The sequence below is a fragment of the Monodon monoceros genome, unplaced genomic scaffold, assembly GCF_005190385.1.
Source record: "Monodon monoceros isolate NGI ecotype Baffin Bay Population unplaced genomic scaffold, NGI_Narwhal_1 Super_Scaffold_16, whole genome shotgun sequence".
Taxonomy (NCBI): Eukaryota; Metazoa; Chordata; class Mammalia; order Artiodactyla; family Monodontidae; genus Monodon; species Monodon monoceros.
In genome coordinates, this window is record NW_021703772.1 from 58263304 (window position 1) to 58285854 (window position 22551).

At 40.8% G+C, this 22551-nt stretch overlaps 2 protein-coding genes and 1 long non-coding RNA gene across 5 annotated transcripts in view; 1 reads left to right on the forward strand and 2 right to left on the reverse strand.

The window, feature by feature from the left end:
- The window catches only part of LOC114896889, a 106199-nt gene extending 103057 nt beyond the window's left edge, over positions 1-3142 (reverse strand). The window contains exon 1 of the transcript XR_003793964.1: positions 3080-3142. The gene's annotated coding sequence lies outside the window, so the exon portion shown is untranslated. The remainder of the gene's footprint in view (positions 1-3079) is intronic.
- A 5318-nt stretch (positions 3143-8460) lies between these two features.
- Positions 8461-11826, reverse strand: LOC114896891. The gene is made up of 3 exons (XR_003793966.1): positions 11507-11826; positions 10071-10238; positions 8461-8581 (listed from the first exon to the last, which is right to left on the reverse strand). It is a non-coding gene; the product is annotated as an uncharacterized LOC114896891 (long non-coding RNA).
- A 903-nt stretch (positions 11827-12729) lies between these two features.
- Positions 12730-22551, forward strand: part of GPR155 (G protein-coupled receptor 155) — a 41627-nt gene continuing 31805 nt past the window's right edge. For 2 of the 3 annotated variants that reach the window (XM_029225678.1, XM_029225680.1), the window contains exons 1-2: positions 12769-12929; positions 17888-18384. In XM_029225678.1, coding sequence (XP_029081511.1) covers positions 17919-18384 — 466 coding nt within the window. In that variant the 5' untranslated portion in view covers positions 12769-12929; positions 17888-17918. Of the gene's footprint in view, positions 12930-17887; positions 18385-22551 lie in introns of all 3 variants that reach the window. The other variant, XM_029225679.1, reaches the window with a different exon arrangement.

The window sequence follows — 22551 nt, forward strand, 5'->3', positions numbered from 1 at the left end:
AGAAAAAGAAAAGTTTGTGATTTGGGGGGAAAAGAAAATGTCATGTTTTGCTCTGTCTGGCCATTCCACTATTTTTGGATATTTTGTCCCTATTGACCTCAAATAGCAGTTTATATGAAACATTCTTTGTGGATCAGGATTCTCTGTGTTACTAGAAATACTTATAGCCTTCAACATCACTAAAAGCAAACAAAGAAAAGCATGGTTGAGGGAGGGGAAATAAGACAAAAATGCAAGCACATTTGGCATGTAGTCCAACCCCAGGTGCGTGATCAAGGGGAGGAGGGACCCAGGCCCCGTGCACACAGGCTGACATCCTGCTCCAGCAGGAGAGCTTGGTTTTTTCCTCAGATGACAATACCAATGGTTGTGGCTAGGGAAGGAAAACTGCGTTGAGGAAAAGAATGGCTCCCTATGACTAGAAGTTTGACCAGTGTGGCAGTCTCACTCTGCAAGTTGGCTTTAGCAGCACAATTGCTCTCACTCAGCATTTTGGCACATTGGTTCATTGTATCCTCTACCAGGCGTCACGCCCAATCAGACCAGTTTGTCCAATGATAACTCTGACAACTGACTGCAGCCCATATTATCATGTCTGCTACCATGAACCTCCGCTGTCCCCAACACACACAGAGACAGACTTGTGCCCCCTCCCCCAAACTGGGCATCCTTATTCTTATAAACGGAGCTCCATTGAGTACTTACAGTATTCAGGGAACTGAGCTAAATGCTAGGAACCAAAAACAGGGGTTTATAATCTGTCAGGAAGACATACACTAGGGGCAATTAGGCTCTTACAGGATAGAATTAATTTAGTTTGTGAATAATCTGGTTTGTTGGTGTTCCTATGAAAATATGTGTGGTAGCCGAAAGTGGCCCTCCAGAGATGTCCCTGTCCTAATTCCCAGACCCTGTGAACATGTGAACATGTGAACATGCTATCTTACACGACCAAAGGGACTTGGAAAAATTACACAAAGCAAATGTGTGATTAAGTAAAGGACCTTGAGAAGGGGAGATTATTCTGGATTACCCAGGTGGACTCAATCTAATCATATGGGTCCTTAAAACTGTGGTCAGAGGGAGATGTGACTACAGAAGGAGGGTCAGGGAGATGAATCATTGCTGGTTTTGCGTATGGAGCAAGGGGTTCCCAAGCCGAGGTGGCCTCTAGGAGCTGGGAAAGGCAAGGACACAGATTCTTCCCTAGAGCCTCCGGAAGAAACCTTGACTTTAGCCCTGTGAGGAGGATTCTGGACTTCTAATCTCCAGAACTATAAGAAGTCTGTGTTGTTTTAAGCCACTGTGTTTGTGGTTAATTTGTTACAGCAACAATAGGAAACTTATACAACATGCATAATACGCATATTTTCCCAGGTGGAGTAGGACCTGAAAAGCCTACAAAGGTTCAGTGGTCCTGAAGCGCACATTAAGGGCTACGCAAAGGCCAGCTTCCTCACAATAGGAACATCAGCGAGGAAGCCTCACTGAATGCCTCTCTACTAGAGTTGGGGGCTGCAAGGGAGGCAGAAGGTCCACTCACACTAAGCTTCCCCTGGGCCACGGGCACATGCTGACTCCTGGCACAGGACAGGGAACACTACTGAGGATGTACCCAGGGCGTGATGGTGCCACTCCTAAGTGATCTAGTCCGCATGCCCAGGACAGAGCTGTAAACTCTAATTGACCGGAATTCTTTGTGGAGCTGTCAGAAATGCTGTAACTCAAGGGTTGGTCAGGTTGAGGTTTATCAGCAGGGAGGGGACACTGGGAATTGTCATAGCACACCTGGGACTGTGAAGAAAGTGCAAGGGAACCCAGGCCTACAATTCTTGAAGGGAAGCTAAGCAGGGCCCTAGGCTGCTACAGGGACTTTGGAGACACACAGGATCCTTGTGGCCTGCTTCAGTGTCGAATGCTAACCAGGACTCCACATCATGGCACAGATAAGAGCCCAAAGGCAATGACTGTAGAAGAGAAGGGTATCTGGGGGGATCCAAGATGACAGGGCCTCAGATTTTTGGACTCACCAGGGCAGAGGGCATTTGGGAGTGGCAGAAATGAAAAAATATCAGGCTGTGCCTTTTTACTGAGAGGCAGACTGGAGGAAGCCACACAAAGCAGTGAGGAAGGAAAGGGCCATCTACCTAGCCCGCCAAGGCAACTGAATCAACCCTGTCAGTTCCCCCTCACATCCAGAGGCCCATCCAATCCTAGGCAAGGCTGCAGGGACAGCAGTAACACTTCTTACCGTGGTAAGCAGCAGAATCACCCCTTGGGCCCACCCAACTAGCAGACTCACTTGATGAGAGGGAAAACAGGCCCTCCCACAAAGGGTGGTGCTCTTCTGCACAGGGTAACCTAACACAAGTCACACCTTTGAAAATGGACTATTTTTTTATCAGTAGAGATGCCTCCTTTGTTGGGACAATTGTCAATTAGATCATTTGAGTATATGGAGAGTATCCTAAAGGTTTGGCTTTGTTAATGCAAATCTTAGTCCCCACTATGTAACAGTTGGAAAGTGGGGGCCAGAAGCTCATTCTCATCAGCTTGAGATGACATTAAGGATCCTACACAGAGGCCCTATGACTCTGATTAGATAGAGCAGAGTATACAACTGAGCCAAGTCAATCACAGGTAGGCCCAACTGGATATCTGACACAATCCTGGAGGCAGGTGGAAGACAGTAGACAACAGACATTTATAAAGCAGTGCAAGAGCTGGAGCCCCAAATCCAACAGCCAGTTCCAAAACTGAGCCAAGAACCTGAGGGAGTAGCTGGGTATGGAATGCCAGAGCAGGGGTTCAGATATGGGTTATCTTCTAGGAATTTTATCAAAAGATTACTTTCTTCGAAGTAGTTGGTTTTTCATTAGAGCTGACATGGAGCTGTACAGTGACTTTTAACTCAAGGACATCTTAAAGGCCCTGCTAGACATCTGACAAACATGAGTATATCCCTGCTAGACATTTCACAAACATAAGTATATCCCTGCTAGACATTTGGCAAACACATAAGTATCCCCCTGCTAGACATCTGACAAACATGCAATAAGTGTAATCACAGCATGATTACCAGTCATTAGTCCACACGTCCTGCATTTGCTCGCTCTTCTCAAGGCTTAAGGTCTCATCTCTTCAGTATCTCTAGGGGAAATATACATTAACTTTAAGATAATTTATATTTCCGTTAGCTGATACTACTCTATCTTCTTTTTACCACATTTGATAGATTTTTATCTCTGTACATTCCTACTTTATTTTACTCTGCATTGAGGATTTTTGGATCTAGACTGTAGCAGGAGCTATAGAAGCATTCTTCTCTGTGCTGGGCAGGAACTTTCTACACTTTGAATCTACAGTGGGGCTCTAATAGCATATAAGAATTTGGAAAATGGTACAAAGAATAAAAATTTTGAAAGACATTTAACTTTTAGAAGAAAATGTAGGTGAATATCATTATGACCTTGATGCAGGTGAGGATTTCTTAAATAAGACACCAAATGCACAAACCATAAAAGATTAGTAAAAAGCCGTATTTTAGAAAATAACATCTCTGAAGAAAGATAAGAGGAATTATGATTGTTTCTCAAAAACTGAAGCTTTAAGAGATGGTGAAATGACTGCACTGGGGTTTTGTTACATAATCCACGATACAGTAAATGTATTGGTTTAGTTACTGAACGTGCCAGAAAATTACTTGACCCAGTTTTACCCCCAACATGAACTTTCTGACTGGAATTTGCTAATGGCACTACAGCGAGGACATGGTGTACATATACGAGAAACGAAGACGGTGGTCAGTTTTATTTTGTTTTGCTTTTGTCCACAAACCAAAAAGAAATGGGTCTCATGTGAGAAATATGTCCTGATAGGAAAACTGCTATTGAGATGGATTTCCAAAGGAAGTTACCAGACTCAATGTGCCCTTTTTCGTATAGTAAGAACACATTTCTCCCCATAGAGTACCGAGACTCTGGAAATTTTTTCTGCCCTCCCCTGAGACAAATATTCCTGCCTGCCCTTGAAACAGAGTTCTAATTTCTAGTTTATTCCCTAAATGAGTAGCTCTCACTTAGAAATTTGCATTAGAATCACCTGCAGAATCTTAAAAAAAAAAATACGGGTTTTGGACCCAATCCCAGTGATGTTGATTTAGTAAGTCTGACAGGGACCCTGGCATCTATGCTTTTAAAAATTATATTCCCCAAGTGATCATTTCACAATGCATACAAATGTTAAATCATTATGTTGTACACCTAAAATTAATATAATGTTGTAGGTCAATTATGCTTCAATTTAAAAAATTTTATTCCCCAAGTGATTCTAGTGTGAAGCTGACTGAGCACTGTGACAGACCTTTGGGCTCCTGACTATGATTAATCGTTCTACTTTTTACCCTCTGTACCTCAATTCTTATGAATGATCCCTGCCCCATGTTATTCCATCTGTTTGTTCACATGACTCTCCTAGGTCCTTGATCAGTAACCTATGCACAAAAATCATACTGAACAAATAATGTGTGGTGCAAGCAGGTAGCCTGTTAGCACCAAATTGCTAGCATGTACAGGCATACCTCGTTTTATTGCATTTGGCTTTATTGCACTTCACAGATAATTGTGCTTTTTACAAATTGAAGGTCTGTGGAAACCCTGTGTTGTCACATGACAGTTAGCATTTTTTAGCAATAAAGTATTTTTTAATTAAGGTATGTACATTAATTTTTAGACATAATGTACATTTGTATGCATTGCACACTTAACAGACTATAGTGTAAACATCACTTTTATAGGCACTAGGAAACCCCAAAGTTCATGTGACTTACTTTATTGCAATATTCTCTTTATTGTGGAGGCCTGGAACCAAACCCACAATATCTCCAAACTATACCTGTAATAATAGTGAAATGAGAAGATGAGAACATGCTGAGAAAGAGAAAGAATGATAGAGTGCTTGAAAGCACATCAAGACTGAGGATTAAAAGAGGAAACAATGGAACAGCTCTTGTCAAATTGGAGGAAATGTCTCAACTCTAACCTCCGCCCTCTATCCTTTTATAGAAATTACCTACAGCATAATCCCTGCACCAGCTGGCCCCTTAGCAACAGCTTCCCATTGGTCGCCTCCCCTCAGAGGGACTTATATAAAGCTTCTCTTATTTCCCTTTCCAAGAGTGGAGGAGACAAATTTCTCTTCTTCAGGTTACTCTGTAATTACTTTCATGAACCCTCTACATTTTTTGAACTAGCCACTACGAAAAGTCATGAAGGCTTTTTCCTCTCCAACCTCTTCACACAGGCTAAACTCCCTGTAACAGAGGTCATGCTTCTTTCCTGCTTCCCACCTTCCAAAGTTAGCAGAGGAATTTCGGACAAACAAGAAAAATGGTCATTTCCTTCATATTCTAATTTCTGACACACATGGTTGGACGAGTGAGATTAAAGTGGCTGAGAAGAAAGATTCAGGGAGATGCTTCTGAATTTCTCTGGGATCACTGCCTGGGTTTGAAGATTTCCAAAAACTGTTTCAATTGCACTCAGGGATAGTCTCCTTTTGCCTCTAAAATAAACAATTACATTCACTATGGCAAATATTGGGCTTAAACAATTTTTTCTTTAAACGAAATTCACATTTTATTTAGGTTGAAATAAACTATACAAAATTGATTTTCTACACCAAAAATAACAGTAATATTTTCTGTATTATTCCTAGATAAACCACAAAACACTTATTTTTGTAGGTTTTCTAGGTTTTGCTTGTAAATCAAGATGAGGCAGTAGATACAGTCATGGAAAAAGAAGAAAACAGACAAATCAGTTGTCAGTACCCATGGCCTCTGATCCTGTCTTGACCATGAAACAGAAGTGTTCAACATATACCTGCCAAAAAGCTTATGAAGATGTAGGCTCAATAAAGGAATGCAAACAGCAACAACCGGATGTGGAACAAGGGAAGGCTCTTCCATTCAAACTTTAACTTGTTCCTTTAACTTCATTTGATAAAGACAAAGTCTAGGGACTTCCCTGGTGGTGCAGTGGTTAAGAATCTGCCTGCCAATTCAGGGGACACAGGTTGAGCCCTGGTCCGGGAAGATCCCACATGCCGTGGAGCAACAAAGCCCGTGTGCCACAACTCCTGAGCCTGCGCTCTAGAGCCCGCAAGCCACAAAGACTGAGCCAACCAGCTGCAACTACTGAAGCCCACATACCTAGAACCCGTGCTCCACAACAAGAGAAGCCACTACAATAAGAAGCCTGCGCACCACAACAAAGAGTAGCCCCTGCTCACTGCAACTAGAGAAAGCCTGTGCGTAGCAACAAAGACCCAACGCAGCCAAAAATAAATAAATAAAAAAGACAAAGTCTACACTAAAACTCTTGTTTGGTGAGCTCACATATTTCTCTTACAGTCTGATAATTTTCTTAACTGTCCTTTACAGATTTTCAACAGCATACTTAAAACTCCTACCATTCAAAGGTCAGTCATGAGCTTCATTGTAACATTTTATAAAATGTATACCTCTGGGCTTAAACTTTTAATAGTAGCTCTTTGTTTGACAAAAACTATTATGTTAAAAAACAAAATCCTTGACCAGTTACTGAGGCAACATATGAAATTAAATTTCTAAGACTTTTCTAAGAATTTTATCAAATGTTAGCATTACTATAAGCATCTTGTCTCCAAAATGTTTATGTACACCCATGGGAGAGGGCTTGAGGTAGGCCGTTAGAACTAATAATAAGCCAGACTTGAGGATATAGTTAATAGTGATATTAGCTATAGGCTATAGAAGCCTAGGTGCCAATTAATACTGCACTGAGAAACTTACTTTTATCAGTTTTATTCTCCAAGAACAACTGTCTCCAAACCTAGTGCCCAGGCCTCTTTCTGACCCAGTCTGGGTAATTGTTCTTGTAGTTCAGAAGTCTTAAGTTCTCTTTCCTGTTTCAACTTTTTGGAATGGCTTAGGGAAAGCTTGCATAGAAGTTAAGGTAGAAGGAAAGTCTAAATAACTTTTGGAATTCTGAGGACATTAAAATATTTGTAGAATTGATTCTTGGGACATTATCACATTTATGCTATGTCACATCCAATGATAATTCCTCATGATTTGGCTTTTCTAGCCACTGTCAGTCACAAAACCATCTGGTTCCTCTGCTGCTACACAGAGACTTGAGTTCTGATACTTCTCCTTCAGTTACTTTTTTTTTTTTTTTTTTGCGGCATGCAGGCCTCTCACTGTTGTGGCCTCTCCCGTTGCGGAACACAGGCTCTGGGCGCAAAGGCTCAGTGGCCATGGCTCATGGGCCCAGCTGCTCCGCGGCATGTGGGATCCTCCGGACCGGGGCACGAACCCGCGTCCCCTGCATCGGCAGGCGGACTCTCAATCACTGCACTGCACCAGGGAAGCCCCTTCAGTTATTTTTGTTAATAGTTGAAAGAAGCAGCACAAGAAAGAGCAGGTGTTTCCGTTCTAAGTTCTCTAAATACAGAAATTTCATAAACATGTTTAGCTGGCATTCCAAGAGTTGGTAGGTTAACATTTACCAAGTGCCTACTATGTGCCAAGCACTGTTCCAGGTACTGAGGATACTATGGAAATCAACACAGATAGAGTGCCTGCCCCTTCAAGGAGGAAAGGACAGTTGAACTCCTGAAACACATACTCTACTGGAAGAGTGCTTCTGAGGTCTGTGCTTAATTGTTATGCTGAGGATATGATAGATAACCTTTTTTTGAATTAGCTATTTACTCAAAAGTTCCACCCAGGTTTTAACTAGAATCAGCTAAAGAACTTCTTACTCCAAAGTCAAAACTAAATCTGAGGGTTTTGCCACTTCCTCTTTATATCATACAAAATTTGTTAGTTCTATGGTGTTTCATCTTAGACATAATTCAAATTACAAAATGTTCTGCACATTTATAAGATTCTTTGTTGAGTGACTGCCTATTACATAAATTTGTGAGCACATTTTTAACTGAACAGAGTAGCAGTAAAAACAGGAGTATTTTTTGTTTGTTTGTCTTTCATTCCCATTTACCTGATCTCTAACCCCTTTACAAAAAAAAAAGATCAAAACAAAACCACAAGTATCAAGCAGCTAAATCCTGAGACAAACGGGATGGGCTCCAAAGTCATCATCTTGCTATTGCATGGTTTCTCCACCCTTTCTTATCTAAATCATTGATTTAACTTTCAGTTTCATAACCTAATTCTGGTTTCATTGTTTTTCTGCTTAAAACTTCTTAAGTGCTGGCCCAGACAAAAGCCCTTGCCTATGTAACTACATTTGAGCCTTACCTGAAGTCAGTAAGATCAATAACAAGGTGAGATGTTTAGATTCTATTTTCCCTCACTGCTTTTGTAAGAATAGATATATAATACACATATTACATGTGTATATAAAATCTATATATATTTATTTTTACCAGTTTATTATAAAAGGATATGATGAAGGAACATCCAGATGGAAGAGATGCATAGGGCACAGTATGTGGGAAGGGGTATGGAGCTTCCACGCCCTCTCTGGATGAGCCACTCTCCAGGTACCTCCATGTGCCCACCAACCCAGAAACCCTGTAAGAATATTTTAATAGCAAATTGAAAAGGGGAAAAAGTTATTATGTATTTACAAAAACACAATATTAAATTAAAAGATAATTTTCAGGGTTTTATCTTGACAGATCAGAAATTAAAATAATTATAGCATTTAAAATAACAAACAGGGCTTCCCTGGTGGCGCAGTGGTTGAGAGTCCGCCTGCCGATGCAGGGGACACGGGTTTGTGCCCCGGTCCGGGAAGATCCCACATGCAGCGGAGCAGCTGGGCCAGTGAGCCATGGCCGCTGAGCCTGCGCGTCCGGAGCCTGTGCTCCACAACGGAAGAGACCACAACAGTGAGAGGCCCGCGTACAGAAAAAAAAAAAATTAAAAAAAATAACAAACAGAAGCCATAGTTTCAGAGAATGTTTATATAAAGATATAAACCTGGGCCAAGTGAAAAGCTGGAAAAAATAAGAAATCCAGTCACTATAAAAGAGCTATACCACAGTTGCTTGTATCAAATAGCTTCTTGTGGGGGAAGAAAAATTTTCCTTTCCCTTCTAGGTTCCTTCCACTGGTCTAACAATCAAATTAACATAAGGAAGATTAACAAGGAAAAACAAATTTAACTTCATACATACCTAAGAAGAGAACAAAGCAGGCTGTTTACATACCTTTTTAGAAAAAGAATCAAACATTTGTGAAGATTTGACAAAACAAAGGGGTTTTTGCTTGGGGTAGCAAATTAATGAAGGAGTAACAAAGTTTGTTTATACACCTTTCCCAGACTCAAATTCCCTATCTCAATGCCTTTCATCCTCATGGCATACGGAGGATACCTTCCTATGGGAGCTTTGTTTCCTGCTTTCAGGGGAAAAAAGGAGGGTCAGAGTGTTCTTATACAAGCTGTTTCTCAAGTAACTTTAAATCAAAATAATCAATATGCCACCTTGGCATTATTTGGGAACGGCCTGCCCCAAGCCCCATCATTCCCATTGAATACAAAGAAGGTATCTTGGATAGCTGGCAGGCAGTTATGTTTTATTCAGTCATTCAAAAACCATTTATGGAACAGCTGCTGTATGTCATGGAAAGCACTATTATAAACGCTAGGGATACACAGATTAACAAAAACAAGGCCTTAGCCTTGTGTAAGTTCATATATTGCACTGTATCAGTGCCCTTAAATTGTTCTATTTTATAGGTGGATTTTGTACACCTACCTGGTTTAATACTTAGCAGTGAATTTTAGAAAAATATTTACTATTATGGTTCAACATTTCCATATAGCCAAAATATATACTTTATGACTTATTTCAGACTTTTTCCTGATAAAATACATACACATTTTTTGGTAGAAATTTTGGGAACTTTTCTACACAGAAAAAAAAGTGTATTTTTATCACTCAAAGATAATTACTATTGGCATTTTCTTCTAGAATTTTTTTTATACATTTGATTTCAAGTAACAGAAAACCCAACTCAAACTTGTTTAAACAATAAAGAAAATTGATTGGCTCACATGAGTGCGAAGTCCACAGGTTGACTGGCTTCAGGTGAAGCTGATCCTACAACTCAATATGTCATCAAGGACCCGTTTATTTCCTTCCCTCTGCTGTGCTTTCCTTGGTGTCTGCATCATTCTAAGACTGGTTCCTCTCATGGTCCCTAGATGGCTGCTAGTATCTTCCTGGCAGTAGAAAAGAACGTCAGCATTATCAGCAAATGTTCTAAGAGCCATTCTATCAAAACACCTTGGTGCCAATGCCCATCCTGACTCAATGATTGAGTCCAACGAACAGAACATACTGATTGGTTAGCATAGGTTAGTTACATCACCTTTGAAGGCGGAGTGAGATTAGCTTCTCTGGAATCATATGAATCTCTAAGGAGAAACTGGTACTGACAGGAAGGGGACAGGCAGTTTTGAAGAAACTAGAAATCATTTTAGACATATTCAAACAACACATTTTAAGTCACTCTAAACACTTGTACTATTTTATCTTCCTCTTCTTTACTCATCTTTGATTAGACTCTATGGATGGCCCAGAGTCCAAATTTTTCAAGGGAGATCATCCTCAAATTTTTGATACAGAATATTAAATAGGTATTGAAAATTATGACACAGATCTATATTTCTGAATAAAAAGGTTATATATTAAATGAAAAAGGTTACTAAAAAGCATCTATATGAAAAATAATGTGTATTGTATGACCCTATTTTTCTTCACTGATTTATATATGCACAGGAAAAAGTGATACATATGTAGTAAAACGTTAACAGAAGTTATCTTAGGTGTTGTGCTTTTCACTTCCTATTTTCAGTTAACAGTATAGGTCAGCATCTCACAGAATGACTGGCAGACATGATAGTGGAATTAAATTAGTACCTTATGGCATTCATCAGTAATTGCTTATCTAAGAATGACTTTTTGATGAAGTCCTTCAATTCCGTAAACACTTTGTTCCTAGAGTCACTGTCCCTCCTGCCAGCTGCTCTTACTTGTCCACTCCATACAGATGTCTCCAAACCACACCTTTGGCTCTGTTTTTTCTCTCTCTTGAACTTCTGTTTTCTCTTTAGGTGTCTACTAGAAATCTCTACTTACATGTGCTGATACCTTCATGAGCAGTTAGTTCACAGGACAGTGAGCACTTACACTCTCATTCACTTGCTGGCTGTTCTTAGATCAATGACTTAATCTCCAGGACCTCAAGTAAAGATGACGATAACTTCTTCAAGAGAGGAGACTAAACTAAGTTTCTTGAGGTTTTAGATTTTAGGCCTAAAACCAAATTCATTATCTTCTTGTAACCACTTCCCTCACTTGAAACATTTCTTCCTTTCATCTTCAGATAACAGAACGATAGGAAACAGAACTTTAGAACTAATAAGGATGTTAGAGTCTCCCTAGCTCAATTCCTTTTCTTTAGTATGATGGATGAACAAATACATACCTTCATTATCTCCTTCCTTTTCTTGCCCTATCAGTAATCCAGTCCCATCAGTTCTCCTTTTGTAATGTCTCTCAAGCCTCTTTCATTCTTTTCATTACCACCACCCCAGGGTACATCTTTATTTCCTCATGGCTTGGTTTTTCCCAAAGTCATGTTTTTCCTGCTTTCAGTCTTTCAGCTAATCCTGGGAAAGCTTCCAGATTGCATATCCAAAAATAGTGTGATCACTAAGACATGTTTTCATGAAAAAAGAATTTGATGGTTTTACTGTGGTCAGAGGATGGGTCCAAACTGTAAGGCTAACCTAAGGAACTTCCTAGAGGTTCACCCTAACTTACCTTTCCAGGTCTATCTTCCAGTATTCCGCTAGAAGTCAAAGCTGAATAAATATTTATTTAATTGAATTAATCTCCATACTTTCTAAACACAAATCCTTTTAGCTTTGAGATATAATCAGGAGATTAAAAAAAAATAGCATCCAGGTTCAAGGGAAACAGGGAAGCTATTAAAAGTTAAGAAGATAGAGAACAAGGGTGAAGTGAGAAGAACAGGAGCAGAATTCATGTTCTATATATTCAGTTCCTGCTCTGTAAGTTTTCCACCAATACAGTTTCCGCTCAGTACACTGAGGGGATATGGATGTCGTTCCCCCGACAATAGAAAACACAAGCAGTCAGGGTCTGGATGCTTATTCTAAACCAAGCACAGGGCTAAAGCTTTACAGACATTTTAGTCTCTGATTTAGGAAGGTCAAGGTCACACTGCCTTGAGAAAGGTGAAAGGCAGGAGTCTGACCCACGATTAAAGACCTTGCTTTAAACTGTGCTATAAAAACGACTAGGCTAATCAAGAGAGGACTTGACAGACCACACGAGGCTGGGGTTAGGCGGAAAGGCAAGAGGCTTCTACACCTGAATTTACGGAGAGGAAAACGAAACGTCAAAACCCTCACGGCGGCCGCCATTTTGCGGGAGCCGAACGGCCGGAAGTCCCGCCGCCGGCGTCTAGCGGCTGGGAAGCTCGCAGCCTGCGGCTGGAGGCTGGCGTAGCGGAGGACCTTGGGCCTCCGCGTCTCAGCGGTCGGGGGCGGACCCAGGGGCGGGGCCGAGGCCGCGCGGCGTTGAGTCTCGCGGCGGGAGGCGGAGCCTGAAGGCGGGGCCTTGGACGGCGCGGCTCTGTGGTTCCCCCGGCCGGGGGCGGGGCCAGGAGGCGGGGCGGCGGCTCAGGGAGGAGCTGACCCGGTCCCAGCTTATGAGCGCCTCACTTTTTCGGAATGTGAATGAGCTGCTATAGCGGGCAGCTGGCAGCCGGCAGCTCTCGGCTAGGAGGGCTGGGGTGGGAGGTGACGGTGATTTCCTCCCTGCTTGGCCCACCTCGAACATCGACTCCCTTCTCCCGCGGCCCCGGGATGCAGCCGTAGCAGGTGAGATGGGCCCCCGGGGCGCCGACCTGCGCAGTCCCGGCTCGGCTTTGCGGGCCCTTGGTGACCCCGCTCTCGCCCCTCGAGTCTGAGCAGGTGGGCAGCGCCCAGGCCCGCAATCCGCTGCCTGCGCCTGCCCGCCTCTGCCCCGTAGCGCCCGCCTTTAGGACGTGCGGGGCCGCCCGGTAAGACTTACGTAGGGGAAGGGGCGGCTTGTCCCCTTTGGTGACAGAGCTGCCATCCCTCAGTTTGAGGAGCACATCATTGTACGTGCGTCCACCCTACCATTCTCAGACTCTTCCCTTTATTCCGGGGGGGTGGCCTCAGTGAATGCCATCGTGGGAGCTTCTGCCCAGGTACCTGGAGCGTTGCGCCAAATTTTCTCCCTTAGCCCTTTTTGGAGCATTTCACTTACCATGCTTTGTGACTGCCATGCCCTGGGGAATCTGAGCGACCAACTTTGTATCCCAGGCACAGAACCCAGGCTGCCTTTACACTTCCACTGCTGCCTGCCCAGGCATTGGGTGGCAGCTGTTCTTTAGGCAGCCTATTTGGTTACGGCTTCTCTACCTCCTTATCTTAGAAGGCCAAAGTCTGTCCCTGCCCACAAGAGAAGAGGCAGTGCTCAGCACTCCCTCCCCACTCTGGGTCTTTAGGGAAGACGTTTGGTCCCCTGCAAGTAGGTGGGAGTGGGTGGATGGTGTGACTCCTGGTGTTGAAGGGTGCTTGAATAGGACCACACTGTATTATGCTTTTCCCACCGGCTAAATGTTATTGGGTGTTTGAGAAATAGCTTAAGAGTTTAAAGCTTTGTCTTTGAAACCCGTCAGAACCCTCCTCCCCATTTTCACTTAATAGCAGTTGTTTACAATGTTAGTGGTTCCTCCATGTTATCTAAACCAAATATGAGTGGCCAGAAGTGGCTGGTGTATAGCATTTCTCTGCTCCCGCCCCAGTGAGTGGTCTTTTACTCTGACAAGGCAACTTTTTTTTTTTTTTTTTTTTTTGCGGTACCCGGGCCTCTCACAGCTGTGGCCTCTCCCGTTGCGGAGCACAGGCTCCAGACGCGCAGGCTCAGCGGCCATGACTCACGGGCCCAGCCGCTCCGCGGCATGTGGGATCTTCCCAGACCGGCCACGAACCCGTGTTCCCTGCATCGGCAGGCGGACTCTCAACCACTGCGCCACCAGGGAAGCCCTAGCCAACTTTTTTGTTCTTTAACAAGCCTTGTTTTTAGTGAGATGGAAAGACTGGATGCTATTTTTTTTTTAACTTCCATTGCTATGGCTCCTGTTTATTTTTTGTTTTTGTTTTTTGCGGTACGCGGGCCTCTCACTGTTGTGGCCTCTGCCGTTGCGGAGCACAGGCTCCGGACGCACAGTCTCAGCAGCCATGGCTCACAGGCCCAGCCGCTCCGCAGCATGTGGGAATCTTCCCGGACCGGGGCACGAACCCGTGTGCCCTGCATCGGCAGGCGGACTCTCAACCACTGCGCCACGAGGGAAGCCCGCTCCTGTTTATTTTAAAAGAATGCTTTAAAAAGTATATTCTCGGGGCCTCCCTGGTGGCGCGGTGGTTATGAATCCACCTGCCAATGCAGGGGACACGGGTTCGAGCCTTGGTCCGGGAAGATCTATATGCCGCGGAGCAACTAAGCCTATGCGCCACAACTACTGAGCCTGCGCTCTAGAGCCCACGAGCCACAACTACTGAAGTCCTCGCGCCTAGAGCACCTGCTCCTCAACAAGAGAAGCCACCACAAGGAGAAGCCCGTGCACCGCAACGAAGAGTAGCTCCCGCTCGCCGAAACCAGAGAAAGCCCGCGTGCAGCAACGAAGACCCAACGTAGCCAAAAATAAAATAAATAAATGTATTTTAAAAAAAGAAGTATATTCTCTTCCTGTTGGAAAAAAATTTAAGATGAGATCAAACTTTGTATTTGTAAGTCCTTTTTGGTTATTTTGACTGCCCCTCAATTAGCAGATATTGCTTTTAAAATATCAAGGAACATTAAAAGAAACTTCATGGGAAGGGGAAGATTACTTTCCAAAGTTTTTCTCTTAATTTTTGACTAACTGAAAGTTAAACCTGGGCCTTGCTACAGCTATTTGACCATCACCTTGAGGGAAATAAAGAGCTCTCCCTTCCCTGCTAACAACTAAGATCAAACTAAATTAAACTGAACTCCTTAACTGTTTGGTATAAAATGAAAATTGATAACCTTACAACCCATCCCATCCCTCTGTTTTAGTTGGAGGCTCTTTAATACCAAGTATGTTTGAAGAACTGCATAGAACAATGAATTATATTTAATTTACTACCATTCTTCTTATTATTAGGACACATAACTCCTAATAGCAACTGCTACCACTTCTTGAAGGCCTACTTTGTGATAAGCTGTGTATAAAAGCTCCAATCCTGGGGCTTCCCTGGTGGCGCAGTGGTTGAGAGTCCGCCTGCCGATGCAGGGGACGTGGGTTTGTGCCCCGGTCCAGGAAGATCCCACATGCCGCGGAGCGGCTGGGCCCGTGAGCCATGGCTGCTGAGCCTGTGCATCCGGAGCCTGTGCTCCACAACGGGAGAGGCCACGGCAGTGAGAGGCCTGCGTACCGCAAAAAAAAAAAAAAAAAAAAAAAGCTCCAATCCTCACAATAGCCCTCTAAGGAGGTTTTTACTCTCATTTTACAGTTGAAGAAGCTATGGTCCAGAGAGGCTGAGTTACCCAAAGAGTTGATAAGTGATAGGCCCCAAATTGGGTTCAGGCCATTTGACTCTTTTCACTGAACAACTGCAAGTTTAGTTAAAACTGTTGGTTTAAAAATTATTGGAATACATTGATATGCAAGTGTGGTACAAATAAGGGGTAGGGAGCAGTGTAAGTTATAATGCTCCAGGCAAAGAAATATAGGGAACTTTTAAAAAAATAACAGAAGACTGGAGTAGTTTATCACCTTAATCTTTAGCACTGTCTTTTCAAGTCCACATCTCTCAGGGGCTCCAAATGTTTAACACCTTTGTTCACTTGTTTACCAGCTCCTTACTTCAATTATGGGTGCCTATACCAATCAGTAGCCTTCTCAGGATATAATTTGATGCTTATTTGGTAAACTTCAATTATGTGAGTATTACAGGTTTTGTGTATATTGACCACTCCTATCTAATCCTAGGAGGAAAATATTTGTCCTGATCCAGATTAAATGTAATGTTTTTAAATGGCTCAGTTTATACCAGGGTAGCACAGAGAAAATTATCTCATCCACACCCCCAGTTGTATCAGTTGTTGGTCTTTGGCCTGCCGTCTGAGTCCTTAATGTGATGTGGGTGTTTGAGAACTTAACCTGGGCATTATACGTTTCAGGAAGCATAAGCTTTTTTACCTTCTACCTTGTATGAGGCTACTTTAGATGGTTAACCCAGAATAATCACTTAGGAATTGGCAATTGTCAGTATGTCAATTTCAAGTTACTAATAAAAGCTGGTTAGTTGCAGAGTTGTTCAAACCTAATGTTCATTGTGTCCCTGGCAGCAAGAGGAAAGTCTGGTAAGTATTGTCATATTAACGTAAAGTTTTCCTTGCTTCATTTTCTGAACATCTTTAGAACATTTTACAAGACATTTTGTGTTCTTTAACATTTTATGAACAGCTTTGGAACATTTCAGAACACATTTTGTGGTCTTGGTGAAAAACTTAGAATACTTAACATTCAGGAAAAAAAAAACAAAATTCTGTCCATGAAGTAGATAGCTCCTAAGAAAGAACATTGATCCACTAAAGGGTGAAAGGTTTATTTAAGAGCAGGTAATTATTTTAGTCTCCTAAATCTCCTGTGTGCTCCAGGCACGGTGCTTGGCATTAGGGACACAAAAGTGAGCAAAAACATGCATAGTCCCTGCTTCTATGGCACTTAAAGTCTAGTCAAGGAGACAGACATAAATCACACAGTCACTCTAATACATAGTATAATTATAAACTGAGAAGAGTGGCCTAAAGTTAAGGAACATGATTCTATTTGAGAAAGACTCCTGGCCTGGCTATGGTGTTAGAGGAGGCTTACCTGATACAACGACTCCTGAATTGATTTGGATATGATTCGGAGGATGGGTAGTTGTTATGTGGGTGGGCAGGGAAGAGAATATTTTAGTGTGAACTGCATGGGCAAAGCCCCTGTGGCACAAAGACTATGGGGAATTCAAGACAGCCAATATGTCTGGCTGGTGTAAAAGGAACTAAGAGTAGGCTGGTGGGATGCCATCATTTTTTCTTTCATTCTCTCTCTTATATGCCACCAGAAGTTATATTTAACTTTTGTTAAGTGATTTATTTGTGCCAGATGTGTTTGTAAGGACTTGATATTGAATAATATCAAGTTCCTATGAGGTACATACTATTATTGCCATTTCACAGATGAGGAAATGAGGTACAGAAAAGTAAGTTACTGGTTCAAAGTTGATCAGTGATATTCTATTATACTCTTCTTCCTATCCTATAGTCAAGTCCTTCCGCAGGCTGGAAAGGACCTTCCTGTCCATTGTGACTCTTAGATGTAGCCCTGAGAACTTCTGAAATTTATGGAAAATTTGGCTGCAGGTGGACATTCAGTAGACTCTGTGGGTGCCATGCTCTCATCCACTAGGCAGAGCTTGACTGTGGAGCACTGGAGAGGACCACAGGGCATCATATTACAGCTGTAAAATCTGTGGATCTTATTTTACTCATATCTGATACTGGATATCGGAAAGCAACATAAATATTTTGAGCTGACCCACCTTTGAGAGTCAAGAGGCTGTTGTTAGCAGACACTTCCACCCATTCTATTTTTCATTGTATTTTTCTCTGATGGTTGTTGAAAAAAGTTTGTATATTTATTTGGCCATTTAATAAATCTATGTTTGCCAGTATATCCTTTCAACTAGAATTCTTCTCATTGATTTCACACTGAATCTTTCTTCTTTCTTTCCAGAGATCAGGTTGCAGTTGGAGGGTGAAAGAAAATGAATTCTTTTTCTGATATACCTGCCAAGAACTTGACCATTGCAGTCAATATGACCAAGACTTTGTCCTCACCAGTAACACATGGATTTAATTCCACTAATGACCCACCTTCAATGTCAATAACAAGGCTTTTTCCAGCCTTACTAGAATGCTTTGGCATAGTCCTTTGTGGCTACATAGCAGGAAGGGCCAATGTTATAACATCAACACAGGCGAAAGGACTGGGAAATTTTGTCTCCAGGTTTGCACTTCCAGCTTTATTATTCAAAAACATGGTTGTACTTAATTTTTCCAATGTGGATTGGTCTTTTCTATATAGTATCTTAATTGCCAAAGCTTCTGTATTTTTCATTGTATGTGTATTAACCTTATTGGTTGCCAGTCCTGATAGTCGATTTAGCAAAGCTGGACTATTCCCTATTTTTGCTACACAAAGTAACGACTTTGCATTGGGATATCCTATAGGTAAGTTACTTTTTATTTTTTAAGTTTTAAAAAATTTCAGGTCTTTTATAAGGTAACAAAATGTAAGGCTTTAATTTGAATCTTTTAACTAAGCATTTGTTAGTGATTTATACTTATATCTAAGAAATCTTTCATATTTTTTTCTTAAATATGTCTTAAGTTAGATGAATTATATTTTTTCAGAGTTTGAGGCACCTTCAAACATCTACCTGAAATAAATGGGCATATCCAAATAAATTTTGTGAGTCATCTTTCTAATAGTATTTTTTTTCTTCTCAATAATCACATATGAAAGAAATATAATTTCCAGAAGAGATCAGATTCTGATTTAAATTATGTAAAAAGCATAGGCATACACCTGTTTAAAAACTGTCATTATTAAATGTTAGCAGTGGAAATTTATGAGTGACTTTTTCCCTTCCATATTTTTCTTTCCCTCTAGAATGTATATTATTTTACATTAATGCTTGTTATTGAGTTTTTGATTCAAAATATCAGTGTACTTTGGTCGAAGTTAATTTCTTGTTTAAGGACAAAATGAGGACTTTTTTTACCTTTCCAACTTTTCCTTCTTTAACTTTCCAACCCTTTAAGCAGCCTAATTTTATGTTTCTATGTGTATATGTTTTCCTGATGAAATAGTAAACATACTAGTTGGGGATGTTGAGATATCTTAGAAACATATTCTATTTTCCAGAACTCTCTGCCACCAAGAAAATGTATACTTAGTAACTACTTGTTTTTTAATGTTTTTTTATTGTGGTAAAAGTCACATAATATAAAACATATTATTTTAACCATACTTAAGTGTACAGTTCAGTGGCACTAAGTACATTCACATTGTGCAACTCTCACCATCATCCATCTCCCAAATTTTTCACTTTCCTAAACTGAAACTCTGTCCCCTTTAAACACTAACTCCCCATTCCCCCTCCCTACTCCCCCGCAAGCCCCTAGCCCCTGGCATCTACCAGCGTACTTTCTATGAATTTTTAATATTTTTAAAGTTTATGTTTTGCTTTGATCATGTATCATAATGTAGGGATCTGAATATTATGGATATAGTAATTCATTCATAGGAACCTGTTAGTACCAGTGACTGTGCCAGCTGCTGGGAATACAATTGTGAACAAAGTTCTTGTACATACTGAATTTACATTTTAATGGGAAAGTAAAATAAAAACAAAAATAATATCAGGTAATGACAAGGGCCATAAAAACAAAGTAGTGTTATTTTACAAGGAGATGGCATTTGAGGTGGGGAGCAGGGTCAGTGAAGGCCTCTCTGGTGATATATCTTCTGAGCAGAGACTGAATGAAACTTAATGAAATGGACAATTGAAATCTGCCATTAACTTTCAAATTTCTTATCTTTTAACTACCCACCACCCCCCAAAAAATTATTATACCTCTGGCACCAAAAGGATTCTAGTGGACTATACTTTTCATCATTCTCTTCTTCCGTATTGCTTACCAGAAATAGAGATATACCTAAGAAATTATATAACTATGAATAGGAGGTTTATGAGAGAGGAAAAACCAGGCTCTTAGATAACTGAGCTGTGAATAGTCAGAAACTAGATAGGTGTTCCTTTAAGGTTAGTCAATTTTAAAATTAAAGGATGAGCCAAGCATTTAAATAAAGACTTTGGAAATAAAAGAGCAAGGAGTTAATGTGTTGCCCCTCTCTTCAGGAGCATTAATAATGTACATTTGTCAAGGTATTGATGGTATAAGGACCTTAGAAGTGGCTAAGTATCATAGTGTTAAATATTTAATAAATAGTGCTATATCTTAATTTGGACATGAACTGTAAGTTTCATGCTGTCATAGAGTAGTAAGCCCATAACTAAATAGAACTAACATTTGTAACTTTATAAGAGTATTTTCTTATATACTTATCTCATTTGAGGTAGGGCAGATATTATTATCCTCATTTTCAAATAAGAAGGCAGACTTACAGAGATTTAATTGTCTTACCCCAGGTCACACAGCTAACAGGCGACTGAGACCCAAACCTAGATTTAAATCCTGGGCATTCTCTTATGCCACACATTTATATAACATGCCCATTTGATCATCAGAAGACCCAGCTAGCCCTTATAATACATTATTTTCACAGAGAATCAAAGTTTTTCATAATCTTTACATTATTCAAAAAAATTCATAAAATGAGTAGCAGTGGAAAAAGACCTGTTAGATGAGTTTATCCATTTTCATATTAAGGCAGAATCTCCAAATAAAAAATATAGTCAGCCATTTTCATTGCTGCTTTTCTCATGTCCCACATTAAATCTGGTAATAATCATGTTCCCAGCAGTGTGCTAGCCCAGTTCCCCTGATGATTATGCTTGCAGATTTTGAGTTGTAATTGTTTGTTTGATTTTAAATCACAGATAATGTAAGAGCTCTTGTGACATTAGGTTGTAGACAATAACTTTACCAGAAACCAACAGTATACACAGAAGTGCTTTTTCATATATCTGCAGATTGGAAGCTGTGGTATAGAACTAGGGCCATGTATCTGCTCCAATGAGATTATTTATTACTGCTATTCATAGCCATCTGCCTTCTGGCTATGCTCAGGGTGAACAGAGAAGACTATGTCTCTAGAGAGAAGACCATTCTTTCTGTTTGTTCTGTGGCCCCTCCCAAGAATTCCTACTCTCTAGTTCACAGATAAGCATGGTAGCTTAAAGGAAATGTCCTTTTTATTCACAGATAAGCATGGTAGCTTAAAGGAAATGTCCTTTTTATGACTGCATTTGTTCTACAACATTGGTCCAATTTACAGGTGACTCAGAAGAGATAAGTTAGTGATTAAAGAAAAAGGACAGTCTGTGTTTACTTTTCCTCTATACTATAATTATAATGGTCTATGAAATTGCATTAAAATGATTTATCTATACTCAAGTGACATAATACTACATTGCGTCATTGCAGACTAAAAAAATAGCAGTACGCGGGCTTCTCACTGTTGTGGCCTTTCCCCTGGAGGAGCACAGGCTCCGGACGCACAGGCTCAGGGGCCCAGCCGCTCCGCGGCATGTGGGATCCTCCCGGAACGGGGCACGAACCCACGTCGCCTGCATTGGCAGGCAGACTCTCAACCACTGCGCCACCAGGGAAACCCATGCTTGCTATTTTTAAAAACAATTCTTTTCAGAGGTACTTTAAGAAATCTGAGTATGAGAAGAAACCAAGACTCCACTGAGGTGAAATGTGGATTTTAGCAAATTAGAATGGTTCCCTGCCTCTGTCATTAAAAGATACAATAGGGCATAGTTAAGTGCTATAATTCATTCTTAAACAATGCTGATAGCATAAGCACCCTGACTAATCATAATTATGCTCTAGTGCTTGAGCTGTAAACAGAAAGGAAATGAAGCATTTAACTATATGCCATTAAATAATAGAATGGTCTTGTCTGGGTCTTTGTGTTATTTGCTAGGGATTGAAACCCTGCAGTAATCAAAATAGGAGCCACAGTGGGTGGCTAATTTTGTCTCTTAGTTCTTCAAAGCTATATAATAATTCCTCAGAGTGGGATTCTCCCCTCCCCCCAAGAGCCTTATTTATAAGTATTAATTAGAACTTAATAGTTGATACAATGATTATAAATCTAATTTGTTAATATGGGTCACCACTTTCAATTATTTTTCAGATTTGAAAAACTATACTCAGATTGATAACAAAAGAATAGTGCTGCGGGGGAGGGAGGGTGGTGGGATGAACTGGGAGATTGGGATTGACATATATACACTAATATATATAAAATAGATAACTAATAAGAGCCTGCTGTATAAAAAATACATAAATTAAATTTAAAAATAGTGCTGCCTATTTATAAAGATGGAATGTTAAGTAATTATGCAAATGAATGGCAGAATGAACTGAAATTCCCATATGAACCCTATTCTAGTAATTAAACAAGTATTTATTCCCAACTTTTTGCTTTCCCACTAGACTATACTTCTTTTGCCTTTGTATACCTGTTCAACTGACTTAAAATACCCCAATAGTAGCCTGCTTTATAAATATTCAGAAGATGAAAAAAGAAAAAAAATTGGATATAAAAAGAAATGGGTTCATGGATAACAATTAGTTATAAATTGCTATGTTACAAAACACATTTTTAGTCTATGTTACAAAACACATTTTTAGTCT